Source organism: Oryzias melastigma, linkage group LG17, assembly GCF_002922805.2.
Source record: "Oryzias melastigma strain HK-1 linkage group LG17, ASM292280v2, whole genome shotgun sequence".
Classification (NCBI taxonomy): domain Eukaryota; kingdom Metazoa; phylum Chordata; class Actinopteri; order Beloniformes; family Adrianichthyidae; genus Oryzias; species Oryzias melastigma.
In genome coordinates this window covers 24,498,244-24,515,375 of record NC_050528.1, presented here as the reverse complement: position 1 = coordinate 24,515,375, position 17,132 = coordinate 24,498,244, and the positions used below count along the sequence as shown (strand labels likewise).

The following is a 17,132-nucleotide window of genomic DNA, read 5'->3' as shown; positions in this document are numbered from 1 at the left end:
CACCTTTATGATGACCGTAACAATGTAAAATAGATTTTTAAATAATTTATAAATTAGGCAAAAGTCTTAAGACATCATATTTGACTTGATGAAATGAGCTATGTTTCATTTATCCTGGTAATTCTGTAATGTGTGGAGGCAGTGTTATGATATGGGGTTACAACCACTGATTACACAACGCACCACAAAAACAATCCAATTCCTTATTTTCTTGAAGTAGTATATTAAAAGAAGGGCAGTGATTGTTCTCTATCCAATGTAGATCATTTTATGAAAAAAGTAAAAACTTATCTCTTTAGTTTAGATTTTGAGCAGTTTTTACATGGTTTAATTTCACATTATGGGCTGTTTGTTTTCGTAGGATCTGTCTGTGTGCTGTTTTTCTTCTTTTTCTTTCTTTTTTAAAATCATTATGATTTCTACTTTTACTACTATTTTTTATGTTTTTTATAAAGCACCTTCATGTGTTCTGTAGCACAGATAGTGTTTTATAGATTAAGTTTAATTTAATTTGAATTATTTCCTAACTGTGACAAAGCAGTTTAATGATTTTTTACATACACATGCAGTACATACATGCATATTTGATCATTTTATTATTATTATTATTTATTTATTGTTAAGCCTTATTGGTTGAAGAAGTCTTTCTGTGACAGGAACATTATCCCAATTTATTAATTAATTTATGTATGTATGCATTCAAGTTTATTTTACAAAAAAAAGAAAATAAATATTCTATTTTAAATGCAGATCATCTTATTACTAGGAATATGTTGGGAAGTGAACACCAAGAAGTATAAGCACGACATTTGATGAAATGCTATATGGCTTTGAAGTAAAACTTAGTCACAATTCTTCACTGTAATTGAAAGAACACAAGCTTTCACAGATGCTAGCTGATTGTCCATTCAACTGTCTTAAGCTTTTTACACACATCATTCTTTTACAGCTTATATTTTTGCTTTGTTTGTAGTCAGAATGTAAAAATAGAAGCACCTCTTATTGTTCCTCTGGGTAAGAGTGAAAATATAATAATATTCTTGTGAGGAGAAGGGGAAAAAAACAATCTATTCCTGCACTGCTTGTAATTTTCCGAGCTACTGATCTCCAAGGGTTTGTTTTTGTGTCTCTCTGTTTCACTCATCCTTGCAGGCCTTATTTCAATTTTAATTTGGGGGTATTATTCTCTGATGAATTTTCATTTTTTTAAAGCAAAGGATGGTGAAAGCCACTAATAGGTTATTGGCTTCGTGGGAGGAAACAGACCTTTCTTTGTATTGGAAATAGAGTGTTTTTTTCAGTTCATCTAAATGTATTCTTAAAAAAAAGGATTTTCTTAGTTTTATGTGTTTAAAAATGTACATGTTGAAGTTTTAAAGGCAAAAAGTGCAGTGAAATTGATAAACATCCTTTAAATCAACTTCTTAATTTGCTGCGATATGGGAGAAAAACAGAACACTGTTTTGTGAGTTTAACATTTAATCTTTTTCTTGTTCATTTGCACACATACAATTTCACCACAGTGTTTATACAAAAATAAATGAAACGTAAAAAAAAAAAAAAAAAGCTTTACACGACAATGGAGTGATAATAAGCCGGACTCATGTAATGATTGATGGACCAGTTCGACCCGTCCTGAGATGAAGCTGAGAAATCTTCAGTGCAATGGTTGCGAGGGGTGCTTGCATCACCTATGAACAAAAATAGATCAAACTAAAGATTTTGATTCCAATGCTAAATATTTACTTATAGATTAGTGACTCACATTTTTTTTATAAATCTCAAGATTTTAACAAACTCAGGGGGTAAAAAACATTTCTGTTTAGATTTACTCAATGCAACCTCAGATGAAAACATGCTACTTTTTCTGTGAATCTTTAATATGAACTTGAGGTTTAGTTACTTACAGAAGAGTTTTAAATAGTTGACTTGTAAAGTTTTAAACAAACGCAAATCATGATACCCCCACCATTGTGCAGGCACATACTTGTTTTTGAAAGGGCAAAACCAAGAGGCCTTTAGAATCTGAGAGGCTGCATTTTTTTCTCCAAAAATCAACTATCTTTAATTATATGAGGTTCCATTTAAATCTTAGTTGAGTTTATATAAAAAACAAGGTCATTGTGTTTTAAACCTCATTATCACTTCACGATACTCACTGTATTCAGGGAGAAAATGAAAGTCTTGCAAAAATGAACAGTTTTTTTTACCAAATAAAAAGCTGTGATAATTTGGCTTTTTACCTGTGTGTCCTCAAAAAGCAGTTCCTTCTCATAGCTGTCAAGATAGATCCGAACTGTGGCCCCATCACTGCCTGTCCCACTGAGTCTGTAGATGATTCGAGAGCCATCAGAGAAGATAATCCGCAGTCCCTGCAGCGAAAAGAGCCAGAAACCCTCTGTCCCAATCCTCCAAGCCACAGCTGACTTGCTCTGATGCTGAAGATGTGCAGCTATCAACATGACCACTGAATTCCTTCTGTATCTGAACACTCAATCGCAGATTTGCACCTCAGCGTGTTTGCTGTGTACCTGGTTCCTGGAGATGGAGCTGTCCACTGGGTCTGTGTACTCAAAGATGTCTGCTTTTTCCACCTGAAAGATCTTATCCTCCACAGCAAACCTCTGCTTCACGAAAGTCTTGTCTGTAATCATGATCTCCAGATCTTCCATCATATCACACGCTGCATCGATGTCGACATTCTGATAGTCGTACCTGAAGATTTTAAAAAAGATTTATTTTGGAGGTGCTGTTTTTTACAAATGTGCATTTAAACTGAAAGATTGGTTTGAATGTTATTTTGAAAATCTAGCTTTTTCTGTTTAATTTTAGAAAAATATATTACATAAATTCTGTTAGGGTTATAACAATTCATTTTAACAATGATTCCATCCATATCATAATTTTTGATTGTTGATACGATTCATGGTTGATACTGATTCTTTTTTTTTTTCTGGTTTCGGGTCACGAGCAGACGTTTGTTCCAAGCCTGAAATAGTGTTAGATCTACTTACATAGTGTAACGGGAGGCTCCAGTAGGTGTCGCTGTTCCCACAGCACAGGGTATAAAAGGAAGTTGATGTGTGGTTGCTAGGTGCTAGCTTCCTGTTGTGGGACGGGGCGGCTGACGAAGCTGCGTCAGCTGATGCGAGTCTGAGTTTGCAACATCACGGCAGCGGTAGATCCGGACTGACCGAGGGGTTTTAAAGACTGGGCGTGTGGTTTTGCGACGCACCAGTGTCGGAGTACTGTGCCCTGCTGTCCTGATATTAAGTTTTGTTTTTGTGTTTTTGTTTGTCCGCTCCACACGAGGCTCTCAGCGTGGTTGATTAATCAGGTGTGTGAGCGGACTAATTTTCTTTTTTGTTATTTTGTTTGTTTAAGTCACTTCCCTTAGTTCATACTCCTGAGATCTGTCTAGTTCGAGTTTTGTCCGTGTCCGACTTAAAGTGTGTTGTGCTTTATCTCGTGCATGTCTGAATTTTATTTGTTGTGTTTTTTATGTATTTTTCTGCACGTTTTTTTGAAGTGTTATTCGGCACGGTGACAGACAATCAGACGCATGTCAAGGAGAGGAGAGCTTGGGAACGTTTTGTTTATTGTATTAATAAAACTTTGTAACCTGATCTTTTGTCTGGAAATTACCTCTTCTCGGTGCAACAATAGTCATGGGATTTATTGCTGTTTCAGAATACTTAATAACCTGAATCTATTTTGAAAACATATAAATATCTGATCTTAAATTATGAACCGGATAATGATAATACATAAGGAAAATGATAAGGTCAAGCCGGGGTGGGATTATATAAATTCGCTTCCTCCCACTACCTTTCAGGCAATCTCCTAGTTATCATTTGTATGACATGCCTTTATGAATGATTGATCATATTAAACATGAATTATTTTTTTCTCGATTGCTTGAAATAAATCATTTCTGATCTAATCTAACTTTATACAATTCATTTCAGTGACCTAAAATTGATCCTGGACATGTTTAGCCAAAACTTCAACCTGTATGACTCAGAGATAAATACCTGGGTACTGAGCAGTGCAGGTAAAACTTTTCAGATTCATTGTATTTCTTGCAAGATATTGGAGTGTAAATTAAATGTGTACAAACAAACAAGAATTCATATTTAATCCATTCACCTTTTAGTTTTATAAAGTTTAGCCCACTGTTCTTTTTCCATATCAAAATAATACAAAGGGATCATTTTACCACTCTATGATCACACAATTTTGCAAAATTCAAACATTTTCCATACATTAGATTGTACTGATGGATGGATCTTTTTTTGCTGCACCACATGTGTTGTCAGGTCAGATGGTCCTTGGTAGTTTACAGTAAAATAAAACTACCATGCCTCAATCCAGGTGGTATTTCCCAAGATGAACTATCAATTCATCTCATTTTGAAACAATGTTACAATTGTAAAGGTTGATTCAATTTAATTAATACTTTGTCTCAGACAGATCAATCTGGCTGGATCGTAGGAATAGAAATCGATTTTTTACACTCCTAAAACCTGTACTTTTATGCAGCTGTGGCATTATTTTAATAAACATGTTCATATTGTTTGTTCTTCTACTGTATTTCAATGATACAAGAGTTGTCAGTTTTGATATGAAATGTGCAAAACAGTGAAGAAAACTCCTTATCCACACCTGGAAAGCCATTAAAAAGTGCAGTTTGCTTATGGTCAAATAGTTAGGTAGTAACATGGGTAAAAAAATGAAAAAAAACAACAAGAAATTTTATTAAGAAATGTTTGATTCAGTATTTAAAATTTCTTCTGTTTATCAAGATTTTTTTCTCAATTTTTCAATTTCTCTTGATATTAGAAAATCAGTGGCAAGTTTCATCCACTAGATGGCAGTTATGTTCAATATTTAATACAACAGTCCTCTTTATTTTCTTTCAGCTGCTCAGGGGGTAATATAATTTAAATAAAATAATAAAAGATGTTCAATCACTTTACCTCGTGAAGTAGTTTCTTCCATATTTCAGCCAGTGGTCTTTAACTATGTCTTCCACACTCCGCCTTCTGGTGGAAATAATAGACAGCCATGCCAGCACTGCCCAAAGGCCGTCCTTCTCACGGATATGGTCTCCACCTTAATAAGGATAGGCAGTGAAGATCCAAACATAAACTTCACATTAATGTCAGAATATAGTTTTCCTATCTATCAGGTAAAGCATATATATTTAAAGTGTTTTGATTAAAAAAAACAGTACCTGTGCCAAAACTTTCCTCTCCACACAGAGACACCAAGCCTGCATCCATGAGGTTCCCAAAGAACTTCCACCCAGCAGGAGTTTCATAAATCTCTATCTTTGTTGCTTTGGCCACCCTGCAGAAAATCAAATAAAAAAGATGATTAAGTAAACGACAGAAATAAAGTACATCTAAACTAAACAGATACAGTTAAATCAGGGGTGTCAAACATATGGCCCAGTCATGAAGAGAATAGGGATGTTGGGGGGAAAAAACTAAGTTTCTAGCCCATTCCTGTGATGAGTTATAGTTATTTACAGTAATGGCTGCAATACACAATTCCGCCATTGGGGGAAGTAAAGGAAAATAAATACTGTCATAACAAGGGATCAAGAAAAAGATGCAGTTAAGTTTAAGTTGCTCATAAAAATGATCACGTGTGATACATCACACCAACCAAAATATTGTTGTCAAAAAGATAATCATACTAACAATAGCTCTAATAATCATAACATTTAGTGATTAGGCTACTTTGTTGGTTGATGCATTTTTCCAACTATTATGTTACTGGTCCGGCCCACTTCAGATCAGATAGCTTGAATGTTTCTCCTGAACCAAAATGAGTTGGACACCCCTGAGTTAAATCCACCTTAAGAGTTGTTTACCGGTCCAATGCCGTGCTTGTGGGCATACTGCGAGCAAACCCCCTCACTCCTGTATGCTGGAAGTACGGGATGCTGAATATGTTGTCTGCGATCACAGCCAAAGAGTCAGAGGGGGTGACGAAGAAGCCGTGTTTGCCCAGTATCATGTTGCGGTCCTTTAGATGGACATAACCGGAAGGTGAATCGGTTGTCCTTGAATACAAGTTATACGCCACAATGTCTTTTTACACACCCCATCACCATCAAACGCAGCACCGAAGTCACACGACCCATCTCTCATGCTGTCCACTAGATCTGCAGCATCTGTGAGGTTGGGATCGGGGTGCTGACCTCCAAAGTCCTCCATTGGAACGCAGTTAACGGCAGACGAGGCGGGACAACCCAACTCCTTACACAATATTTGCTTCACATACGGACCTAATACTGAAGAAGAAGAGGCCACAGCATCCAAAGTAGATGAAGCCTTTTTATAAAATTAATAGACAAATAAAGATACTTTGAAGTCAAATGTGACAAAAAATACAAACAGAAAAATCTAACATTTCAAGAGTAAAATGTAAAGCCCTAAAGTAACTAAGTCATAATCTTGACAATTCTCGTCTCACCTCCATGCATGGCATCTAGCCGTACTCTGATGGGGTTCTCTCCAGAAAGAAGCTCCTTCAGAGCAGCAAAATCAAAGATGTTCCTCAGCAGGTTGGCATAGGACTCTACGGAGTCCACGATTTCAACTGCACACAGAAAAGAAACCCCATTTTACACCAATGATTATCTCTGATGGTCTCTGGACCCTTGTAGTGAAAGTACCGTCAAACCAGAAATCCATTGAGTTCAAATACATTTAAGATGCTTACAAACCCCACATCAAAATATTTCTCCTATTTCTTTCTCCTGTTTTTTTTTGCTTTTAATTGGCATGGCCGTTGCCATATCAATGATGCACATCACCTGTGAAGGGTTTGAACTTGTTCTCCAGATCAAAGGCCTGCTTTCCCAGGGTTTCCAGATCCACGTACAGCCCGGGGCAGATTGCAAACTTCTCAATCGTCCTGCTGATCTGAAAAATCTTGCTTGTGACAGCCTCACTGGCAGGGCCTGGAGAGGGTGAGGCACGTCCCACAGTGATTTTAGAGCAACTGCAAATGACTTTATTTTTTTGCTGATCCTATTGATGTGCTTGAACTTTAACCCAAATTTACACTGACGGCAAGCATCAAACTAAAGACCTTTCCAATGTCTCACTTTTCTATGTTATACCAGGCGGATGCCGCTGAGTGTTTCCAGTTCTCACATTACCATACCTCCGTTTGCGGTGTTAAACTTTATGCCAAAGTCTCCATCAGGTCCTCCGGGGTTGTGGCTGGCGGTGAGGATGATGCCACCAATGGCTTTGTACTTCCTGATCACACAGGAAACAGCGGGTGTGGACATGATCCCCTGGTGTCCAATGATCAGACGACCGACCTGAGGAGACGCCACAGAGGTGAGCTTCAAGTGTTTATTCTCATTTCTCAGTAAAGCTTCGTTAGAATTGACTTGACCATCACATGTGGTGTTTTTTATCTCCATTTGAAACCAGAATCCTCTGTTTTAAATGACCAACGCAGCTCTCCAAGAACAAGTTCTGGCATGTACAAGTGTTTGAAATAAACTGTTCTAAATAAATCTGTCAACAATGACACAATCAAGAGCTTAAAGCTCGGGTAATTTAATCTCACAGAGCATAACCAGCTCATTACTGGTGTTGGCTGCTGCATTTGGTGTCAATCTGGCTGCTGCAAACCGAGGGGATATCTCCTCCCTCTGTCTTCACTTTCCCTAATAGAGCTGATCTGCTTTCACGAATTCTTGGAGCTCAGGAATGGATTTTGCAACACTATAATTGAATCCAGCTAAAGACTTTCTCTAGATTGGATTTTCTATCAGTGACACACCGACCCTTTTTCTCTTTCTCTTTCCTTTCTTCTTTTACACTTTTGTCTCAATTGTACATTTTACTTACATATAAATATTGTAACCCTTTCAGTGGTCGCGGCAGTGAAGCAGTTTTCTCTGATTTGTTTTTATTTATTTATTTTTTTTATATATTTTATTTTCTTTTAATTAATTAATTTATTTATCTTTTATTTTATTTAAAAAAAAAAGTTTTCTCTGATTTCCACCTCGGATTCTTGGTTCTTTGTTTTGTCATAATCTAATCTCTTCTTGAGGCTTTTTATAGAGGCGGGCAAACTTTTCGATATGTTTTGGTAATCCATCTTATAAAAGAAAAGAAAATAGTCTGCGAGCTGGACAAAAACGTTCTTTAATTTTGATTGAAAACAAATGTCTTTTTTTCTAATTTTAGTGCCAATTGCAACGATGGGTTCATGTCAGGGAAAAGTGCAAATTAGAGAAAACTTGCATTTGTAATGGTGTTAAAAAATGACTGTCGGACTCAGAAAATACACATCAATGTAAACAAACAAACAAACAAACAAAAAATCTTCCAACTCCCCATGAATAGATCATTTGCCTGCATCTAAACAAAGGTACATTTATTTGTATTGTACCATCAATGGGGAAATCCACCACTAAGTCTGTAGTATAATTATCTATGAGATATAGATAGCATTAATTTTCAATTATACAAATATTGACAGGAGTGTTTAGAAAAACAGCACTTTATTTACCCACTGTCTCAAATGTGATCCACACATTTTTAACATGAAGTATTTTTTTTTATAAAGAATGAAATAGTAGCATACAGTATTTTGGATTTTTTAAATACAGCAAGTGGTCATTTAAAAAAAGAGTGAATAACCACAGATGAATAATTCTCCCCATAAAGTTTTAAAAATTAGCAAAACTTTTTCCTGGCAAAAGTGCTTCTGTACGGAAGAGGATTAGTGCCACTGACAAAAAAAAAGCCCATGAAAAATTCTGACTTTAATATCAGAATTCTGACTTTTTTCTCAGAATTCTGAGATTAAAGTCAGAATTCTGAGAAAAAAGTCAGAATTCTGAGATTAAAGTCAGAACCTTGACTGTAAAGTCAGAATTCTGAGATTAAAGTCAGAATTCTGTCAGAATTCTGAGAAAAAAGTCAGAATTCTGAGATTAAAGTCAGAATTTTTCATGGGCTTTTCTTTTTTTTTTCAGTGGCCCTAATCCTCTTCCGTACTTTTGAGATTCCATGGAAGCAGACATTTTGAACTGAGAGGGAAAAGCCCTTCTACTGCCCCTAGTGGAATGATGATGCACTACAGGGCAGAAAACATGGATTTCTTTTCAATTCAAAGCAAAGCAACAAAAAATGTTTCAAACTTTGAATTTAACATCAGATTATTGTCAGACACTGATGAACATAACAGTCATTAGATTAGCTAAAATGTGGTTGTTGTTTCAAACCCTCTCAGGCATCTCAATAAAAAGAAAATAAGAGTTAATCATTAACCTTGGCATGATTTTGTGGAGGTAAAGAGACAATTTTATGCTACCTCTGTATTAAATCATGGGATTACATGGGATTCATTAATGGAAAGTAAACTGAAACTTTATTTCTCTGAACCTTCAATTGATTTCTGGATGTTTGACCTCAAAGCATCATTTGTTTCACTAATTTTGCCCCGTTTTGCGCTTGAACGTGCTTTCATGTGCCATGCAAAGACTAGCCTTTAGAGATGGGCCAGATCACAGTTCAGTTGACTCTCTATTGATAGCATTAAAAAAAGGCATTTATGATAGAAAGCATCCGACACGACAGTCACAAAGACAAGTTTGTCAAAAAATACATTTTACATAAGAAAATTGACCAATTTAGTAGCATTATTTTTAAAAAAGGGAATAATCGTTAGGACAGAATCTCAAAATAGCAAATTTATGGAACTGTGAAAACATTGGATAAGTAAAGTGCGCTCCCCCAAATTTGGCAAAAATTCCATCAAGACATTGTTGAGATTGTTGAAGTACAGTGTAATACAACCAAAAACAAATGTAGGAAAAAAGTCTCCTTTCACAGTTTTTGCGATTTAGATTTTTTATTAAGTCTAGAATCTCAAAAAGGGAATCAATTAGAGAGCCCGAAATGAACAAAACAGCAAAAGTAGGAAAAAAAAATGTTTATGCTCTTTTCCAACCATCTCATTGTTCTGTTTAATGTACAATAATTAAGTAATAAATTAAAGTTTAAAACTTGTTTTTAATAAAAGTGGAATATAATGCAACTATTTAGATGTTTGCACAAAATTACTTTTCAGATTAAAAATGTAATTATTATTATTAATTTCTCTTGATTTTCTGCTTTTTGTCTCTAAAGGAAAAAAGTGACAATTTCAGCACATAGTTTAACAGACACACAACACTCAGACACCTGTGTGTACATGCGCACATTTACCAACACACAAACACACACAGGGACACTGACCCCGTTGGCAGCTGCCATTTGTACAATGACCTCAATGGCAGCTCTGTTGAAGAAGCGTCCATCTCCTCCCACCACCATGGTTGAACCCTGTCGGTCTCGCAGGTCGATGGAGGAGAAGACGCTCTGGATGAAGTTGTGCAGATAGCTCCTCTTTAACTGAAACACAGAGACCTTTTTCCTCAGGCCGCTGCTGCTGGGCCTCTGGTCGGGGTAGGGGGCTGTGGCGACAGTCAGCACCTGCAGAGGACTGTTCTCCATTGTTTCAAAGTAAACAAAACACAAAATCCAACCTAAAATGTTGTCAGGAGACCCATTATTTTGGCAGGAAGTCCCCACTGACTTGAGGAAGAATTGGACAGTGGAGGAGAATAACCGAGGAAAAAAAAAGAGCTCCTCCTATTCTTTCCCAGGAGGCACCAGGTTTCTGTGGGACTTCTGTGGCTCAAAATAACCCTGCCAACGAATGTGAAGGAGGAGTAACTGAAGACGCTCCTTCACACATGTGCAGGGAGATCACTGTCAACACTGCAGGCCAAGTCACAAAGACGCATGTGTGCGCGGGTGGGTGTGTCTGAGGAGGATTATTGCAGTGTTATGATACAGATTATGACTGCAGATGTGCCGTAAAGTTTAAAAAAAGATGATATCCCTCATCGATGCTATTAGCACCATTCCAATGGAAGATATTTAACCTGCTCTAGTAACGCTGACTGTGAGTTTTATTACGTAAAAATAAATATATGTGGCTTGATGGGAGTTTACAATGCAAGCAGAACTTGTTTAATCATGTAACAAGAGGGTGAGGTGTCTGGATGAAGAACAACATTGCCCTCTAGAGGTGATCAGAATCACTGCACACACCGAGGTGGTTGTTTTGATGTTACCCTGCTTAAATAGACCTGATTTACTTCATCACTGAGCTCTGCAGAGGTTAAATAAAGGTTTTATGTTTACGCAGAGAGAAGCATAAAAAAACAATAACTGAATTATAACAGTGTTGCCTTATTATAAAGTACTTTTGACTGCAGCATATACAAGTTTCTTTCAAAATAAAATGCAAAATAAAATCCTCCTGCAGATTTGTATTTCAAGAACTTTGTCTCTGAACAGCAGCTATACATAATACAAGAATATGGTTTCTACACTTATTCTAACAATAAACCACAATCGATCAAACTTTTTACCATAATTTTGCAGAGTTATTTGATGTGTGCATTTTGGAGGAATAGTTAAGCTCTCAATGATTTTATGTATTGTCAGCAGTGGTTAAAAAAAAAACACATTTTTTTTTTACTCATGTAAGATTACTTCAGTTTAAAAATGTAAAAATAAATGACAAAACTTAGCCAACAAATCTATTATTTAATCAAGCTGTCAGCATTTTCCTTCAAAGCCAAAGAGCGACAATGGGGGGGGGGATCCGGGGCCAAATGTATTACTACACCCAGTGCACCCACAATCAATTAAAGTCCTGTTCCTTCTTTAATGAGTACACGTTCAGTTTCAGATATCCAAATTCATATGGATAAAACACACTCCCAGAAACATCTGACACAAATTTATTCATGTATAAAGACTCATTTGGTTCAGTTCAAATTATATTCCCAACATTAAATTTGTCCTTAAATATTTATATCATTATTTATTTAAATTTTGTAAATGTATATCTATTAATAGTCATATTTTTATATTTGTTCTCAAATTCCTTTATGTTTGACTTTGTTTTTGGTGTAAGCTGGTTGTGTTCCAAAGCCTAGCCTCATATGTGGACACACAAAACAATTTTTTTTGTTTGTGTGTGCCTTGTGTTTAATAAATGTACTTTTTTCCCTAACTTTTTAAAATAGTTTTCAATTGTAAATTGTTTTTCTGCTTTGAATAGTATTTAAGCTGTACAGTATTCTACCAAACCCTAAAGTCTTTTGACTGTATGAAGAAGTTGTTTCTATGATCAAGGTACTTTGTGAATGAATCATTTTGCTCTTGTTTGACTCATTGAACGTGAATGTAAGATTGATTTATAATTATCCCCTCAAACATCTATGCAATTGGAAATATATATGGAAAAATCAGAGCACAATATAAAGTGTGGAGAGATTTGTGGTCTAGAACCAGTTTTTGCAGATATTTTACATGTGGTTTCCATTTTAGTTTGTCATCATTAATAACCTCGCAAAATAATTTTTATGGCTTATTTTAAATATTTATATATATGCAGGCCTGTGAGTAAATCTATGGGTGGGTAAGTCAATGTTTTGTGAGCATTTCTTATAACGTAAAATGGAAAAATCTACAAAAAAAAAAAAATGTGGCCTTAAATATCTGATTGCTCAGTTATTCTCTAGTAGAGGTACATTTTGGGGTACTTTATGGCACTCATGAGGTACTACAATGACATATTGAAACATGGACATGTTTTTCCAAAATAAGAGCATAAATTGAATGGTATTATATGTAGGCAAGTACCATCTCACATGCAACCTAAAAGGCATGTGGTGTTCTTGTTTTATTTATGTTTTTTATTGTTTTAACGTAACAAATTTGATTTATTTTATTAGACCTCAAATGAAGCTTTCAATGAAGAAATTCTCTCTTCAAAAGGTAAAAGTTTCAGTTTGAAACAAATGTCAACTACATTTATTTTGTTTAAAACTGAAAGGAAAAAACAGAATTTCGTGCAAAGACAAACAAAGCTCAACTTTCCAAAGATCAACCTCACTATCAAAACACTCTGAAATAAACATTTTACAAATAATCATCTGATGGAACTTCCATCCCAGCTTCACCAGAGACCGGTGAAAAAGCAATTCAGTGAGTCAAGCATTCAATGTTTTCTACCTTTACCTCCTTAAAGAGAAAATGATGCTGAAGATATATCGTATCATGTTGATGTGTCTGCTTTTTTATAGTTTAGGCTCACTTAGAGTAATACCTAAAAAAAACCTTTTAGCAAAAAATGTTTTGCATTTTATGACTTTTTCCTAATCCTCTTGTTGCTTAGTTGTCTCTTTGGGGTATTGTCCATCCTACTAGTCCCAGTGGAGGCGCCTGGGGGCAGATATGGAATCGGAGTTGGAACTTTGGAATTCAAGACGTCCTTCTTTTCTAAGGTGTTCTGGACTGAAGTGTAGTTCGTAAGCTGAGAAAAGAGAAGAAGAAAAATATATGAAAATGAATTATTAATCATCATGAAATAACATACCAGAACACAGTGAAGGCAGTGCTTTAAACTTGTGAAGAGACTGAGACTGTAAGAATAATTTTAAGGGTTATCTGAAAAAAAAAAATGTAAGCATACAATTTTAGTTTGAATATTCAGTTTGAAAAAGATGAGATGAATCAGTTTCAAATCAGCACTGACCCTGATTTCAGACATTAAATATAACAATTAATTGTCACATTTAAAATATCAGCATCATTGAAAGTAGAAAAAGGACAAAAGAAAAATGTGTATATTAAAAACAAAGAAAATCCTTAAACTGATGGTTTAAGGAAATTAAAAATTTAGAAATTAGCCTCTAAGTTGTGGGCGGGACTATTAGCACGGAGCCACTCCCTCTTCCCGTCCCCATTACCCTCTCCCTACACACTCCCCTGCTAGCTTACAGCCCCTCACTCCCCATATTGTAGCCCTAAAGTGCAATTCACACCAATAAAAAATCACTTGATGCAAGAAACTATTGAAAATCACAACAACATTTAAAAAACTAAATTCCAGAATCAAAACCACAATTCCAAAAAACTGAAACAAAATGAAACGTTTTGGAAAACAAATTTCCAGAATTCAATATGAAATATTAAAAAATGAAACACTGAATAAGAAACCAGAAAATGCAGATATTATGGGATATCAGTGATAAGGATGATGATATCCGGTTTTGTTTCATGTCAAATAACTTTTGGTTGAAATGATGGTCAAACGTCATCATCCAATCCGCCCCATAGTACATTGTCATTGTGTTTTGTTTTTCTAACATTTTGATTTCTGGAAGTTACTTTTGTTTTCCCATTTCATTTTTCAAATTCGTTAAGTGTTTTAAATTTCACTTTGTTTTTTTGGAATTATGATTATGTTTTCCAAAATTTAGCTTTCATTTCTAAAATTGTATATTTTTTATTACTTATTTTATCATTTGTTTTTTAGCTGGCATTATGATCTTTAATATGTATACCTCCAAGCTAACTTTACAGTTGTAACAAAAATTGCGAGCAATAGCCATCCAGCCGTACAGTTTTGATCCAGATTCCTGCTCAGATGAGGAAAATATAGACGTTCATGGATCTATTTATCTGGAAGTGGATGCATCGGAATGGAGCTGAGCAGAGAGCTCTTGTAGCTTTTTCTACAAGCTTTTAAAACTGCATTTTTTTTTTTGTCTACCCCGATTCATAACATTTTGAATAAAGAAATACTCATGAATAAAATTTTAAGCTTAATTGTCTTCATCATCAGAAAAATGCTACAAGAACATGTTAAAAAAAAAAATTTCATTGGAGGGTGTCTTTAATAGACAGTTTCATTAGAATTTATTGCACTGTCACAGACACTTTTGATAGTTTCTAAGTGCAATTCAACTTGAGCAATTTTCTCAATGGAGAACAGACAAACGATGTTAGAAAAACTACCTTATCCTCCAGAATCTTGATCTTCGTTCTCTGATTGAAGAGCTGGTCGTTTTGTTCCTTCATAGCCTCCAGCAGTGCAGTGATACTCTCTTCCTGGCTGTAGATCACACTCTTAACAGGAAGAAAATTGCATTTATGAGATTTATTTCAAGAGAATTACACAAAATAGATTTATGAACTGAAAGAAAAATTGGGATTTGGATGTTGATCCATTTTTTAAAAATAATTTTTGAGTGTTTTCAGTTTTAGCATTGACCATTGCACAACCACAATGATCCTTTAGAAACAATTCAAACAGATTTTCCGTCTAACCACAGGTCACTCACCCTCAGGCTGTTGATCTCTGCTACCTGCATGTCCGTCATCAGGCCCAGCGACTGAATGCTCAGTTTCTCCTCCAGCCTCTCAACCTTGCTCTGGAGTTGATCCCTCTCCTGCAAAATACTCTGCATCTTGGCGCTGCTCTCCTCTGACAAATACATGATCTCCTCAGTGTGGGTGGTCAGTACCACCATCCTCTTTTTCAGCTCCTCTTCCTCCTCCTCAATTTTGCTCGTCAGCGTTGACAGCTGGCTGAAAGAGCGGTCGAAGTTACTTAGCTTCTTGAAGATATCATTTATCTGTCCTTTGGTCTTCTGCACGAAGTCTCGCATTCTCTGGCCCAGCTGCAGAAGGCCGTTTGCCAGGAGAGGGATGTCCTCCATGGGAGCAAAGCGAGGCTGGGGCGTCTTTTTGTTACAGATGGCAGGGATGAAGGCCCCGGCCAGGAGCGCAAACAACAAAAACCTGCTTGGCCTCATCTTAAGATTTTGCCTCTTCAGATGAAAAGGTAACAGCTGGCTGCTGATACACTCCTGTTTGACTCGATCAAGAGCAGACCCACAACTTTATGAAATGCAGGGAATTAAGTCAATTATTAACCCGATGTGATCACTGGTGCGTAAGTGAGCCAATGATAGTCATGGTGGTCTGCTGTGCAGCAAAGTGTTTTTGCATTTTCTCTTTCTTGTTTGCCTCAAGGTGTTAAATTTGGTGATTTTCACGTTTTCGTACAAACTTCTGTTCAAGCCTTCTTCTCAAAATTAAAAAAAAAGTCTGCTACTACAGCTGAAGTTTTGGTGACCTTTGACCTCGAGAAAAGGCCACCATCTTGAATTTTCCAAAAAATATCACCTTTTGCGCAATAATTAACCTAACGAGCCTTTGAGTGTTTATTTGTTCCTAAATTATACCGATTGTAAATCAGTTGACTTTGTTCCATAAGGTGACTTGATAAAAAACATATTCAACTTCACTTTTTGAGGTCAGACTTGAATGTTGAGTCGACAGAAATGACTTTCCTCTGTGTGTTTTACTATGACAGAACTGAGAGAGTTAGTGTACTGTGCACTGTTGCCCCCACATGTGAGACAGATGTGTCTATTTTCAAGCCAAGAGGACCCACAGTCCAGAGATTCTAAATGGAATTTCAGTAAAAGTCATACTAGTGTCTGTGCTGAAGTGAAGCTTGAGAACGGAGCAACGTCTCGTTTTATACTTATGCTGCCACATTTTTCATTTTAACCTTGAAGTGAAAACATTAAAATGACTTATAGAAAAAGTTATCACAAGAGCTTTGTGTTTTTTTTTCCTGCATTGTTGCACATTTCTGTGCACTTTATTTGTAAAGCACCTTTCATCAAAATGACAAACTTGACATCAAATACATATATATGAGCAAAGGTTAAAACAGTAGTATTCATAAAACATAACAGATCAAGAGAAATAACAGTCAGAATTTGACATTTTTACGCATTTTCCGGTTGTTTAATCCAGTTAAGAATCACCACAAATCTTAGGAGTGCAGATTTAGGAGATGCGTTTTAATTTATTTTCCCTATTTTAGATTTTGGCAACTATTTTAGGTTGAAAAGACTTGATTTTTACCTCAGTTATGTTCTTTTCTGTCAATTATCTTTGAAAATTTGATCCTCTTTTGGCAAATTCAATTCATTTGGAATCCATCTGTGCACTTAGTGTCTCTAGATTTTGTCTGCAGAAATTAATTCTGACACTTTTTTTATCTTGCACTGTTAAGCATATTGACAGATGCTCTGAAATCTTAGAGTGGTTGATTTCCACAGCTAAGCTTAACCTTTTTTATACCCAATTATCTTTCTGCTTCAATTGTCTCTGGTAGTGGAGTGTCTGTGGGTTCATTTATCACTGTCTGTTTCATGA

At 35.9% G+C, this 17,132-nt stretch overlaps 1 protein-coding gene across 2 annotated transcripts; it reads right to left on the bottom strand.

Moving 5' to 3' along the window:
* Window positions 1-1,227: 1,227 nt before the first annotated feature.
* On the bottom strand, window positions 1,228-16,121 carry LOC112147215 (phosphoglucomutase-1). 2 transcript variants are annotated; one of them, XR_004949422.1, is made up of 13 exons: window positions 15,239-16,116; window positions 14,913-15,023; window positions 10,287-13,425; window positions 7,183-7,345; window positions 6,830-6,976; window positions 6,487-6,612; window positions 6,114-6,304; window positions 5,882-6,036; window positions 5,237-5,352; window positions 4,980-5,115; window positions 2,532-2,715; window positions 2,244-2,328; window positions 1,228-1,691 (listed from the first exon to the last, which is right to left on the bottom strand). XR_004949422.1 is itself a non-coding variant. In XM_024273438.2 (13 exons), the coding sequence occupies exons 3-13, from the start codon at window positions 10,542-10,544 to the stop codon at window positions 1,602-1,604; spliced, it is 1,695 nt and encodes a 564-aa protein (XP_024129206.1). In that variant the 5' UTR covers window positions 10,545-13,425; window positions 14,913-15,023; window positions 15,239-16,121; the 3' UTR covers window positions 1,228-1,601. The 2 variants fall into 2 exon arrangements, 1 of the variants encoding a protein (XP_024129206.1); XM_024273438.2 differs by having other exon boundaries at window positions 2,244-2,372; window positions 15,239-16,121.
* Window positions 16,122-17,132: the final 1,011 nt, after the last annotated feature.

Coding starts and splice junctions, on each gene's coding strand:
- LOC112147215 (XM_024273438.2), bottom strand. CDS start 10,544: ATGGAGAACAGTCCTCTGCAGGTGCTGACTGTCGCCACAGCCCCCTAC. Junction 7,346..10,286: donor AAATGGCAGCTGCCAACGGG/GTCAGTGTCCCT, acceptor GCGTCTCCTCAG/GTCGGTCGTCTGATCATTGG. Junction 6,305..6,486: donor GCTAGATGCCATGCATGGAG/GTGAGACGAGAA, acceptor CTTCTTCTTCAG/TATTAGGTCCGTATGTGAAG.